This window comes from Phoenix dactylifera, chromosome 15, assembly GCF_051530095.1.
Source record: "Phoenix dactylifera cultivar Ajwa chromosome 15, Ajwa_hap1_PhDact_Kaust_v1.1, whole genome shotgun sequence".
Lineage (NCBI taxonomy): Eukaryota > Viridiplantae > Streptophyta > Magnoliopsida > Arecales > Arecaceae > Phoenix > Phoenix dactylifera.
The window spans coordinates 19,202,501-19,203,616 of record NC_143204.1 but is presented as its reverse complement, the minus strand read 5'-3'; the positions used below and the strand labels follow the sequence as shown (position 1 = coordinate 19,203,616).

The 1,116-nt window shown below is 39.7% G+C and overlaps 1 protein-coding gene across 1 annotated transcript in view; it reads left to right on the top strand.

Annotated features, from left to right (window-relative positions):
• Positions 1 to 832: 832 nt before the first annotated feature.
• LOC103698766 (presequence protease 1, chloroplastic/mitochondrial-like) overlaps positions 833 to 1,116 on the top strand; it is a 51,719-nt gene continuing 51,435 nt past the window's right edge. Inside the window, exon 1 of the mRNA XM_089927565.1 lies at positions 833 to 979. Within this exon, the coding sequence (XP_089783691.1) occupies positions 943 to 979 (37 nt within the window). The 5' untranslated portion in view covers positions 833 to 942. The remainder of the gene's footprint in view (positions 980 to 1,116) is intronic.

Here is a 1,116-nt window from a genome sequence, read left to right as displayed (position 1 = left end):
ATGCTGAGCGTGTCGAAGACCCGCCCAGGCAGCTCTCAGCTCCGCTCCAGGAACCGTGCAGTCAAATACTTGACAGCCTCCCGCCGCCACTACCCTGTAGGTCGGGTCCCGAATAACAAAACCCGCTCCACCTATCGTGCCACCATCCAGCACGGAAACTATTCCCTTCTTATGTCAGTTTCTTAAAATCTATTTGACATGCATGAAAACTTATTCCAAAAGTCTTATTCCTGCTTGATTCTTGAACTAAATGCTACTTTTTGTTAATTGATTTTGGAATATGAATGACTATGATGGCCTTTAACTTTCTTTGTTTTTGTATTAAGTTTTTTTTTTTTTGGAAAGGGAGTGTGCTCTAGTTGTGTAATTCAAGAATAAGTTGGACCCATCCGACTGCACTTTATTTATGGTATTTTATTTATTTTATAGGATAAATAGAAAAAAAAAGTGTACAATCTCAGAGAATTATTTCACTAAATCAAATATATAAAAAAAGGCTTGTTTACATAAATCATTCATGCATCTATATAGGAGACTTGTGTCATGCTGAATCTAGCTCCAGGGAAAGCCATTTGCACCCTGTGACTCACAAGTGGAAGTCATCATCCCTAAGAAGGTTAACCCACCCTTTTCAAAATAATGAACACGGATCATCCTCAGAGACAAGACACCAGCTTTAACACCCATAAAGGAGACACGGATGCCATCCAAGTGTCCCCAACAACGTCCCAATCTAAGTTGGACGTTGTGCCCCACTACGCCCCACCTAGCAAAATTTATCCAAAGCACAACGACCGGAAGCAACATATAAACTAATTAACAAAGTAGTTGGTCATAGGAGGCGGCTGGAACATAAAAGTTTTAATTTTTACAGATGATGCCTTCAACCCATTCATCAGTCCAAAGTTCAATTCTCTCTCTCTCTCTCTCTAACGCGCATATATGCAGGCAAATACAATAATTTTTTGGAACTTCAAAGGTGATGCCTTCAACCCATTTATCTGTCCAAGTTCAATTCTCTCTCTCTCACACGCGCATATATGCAGGCAAATACAACATATAAATTAATTAACAAAGTAGTTGGTCATAGAAGGCGGCCGGAACATAGAAGTTTTA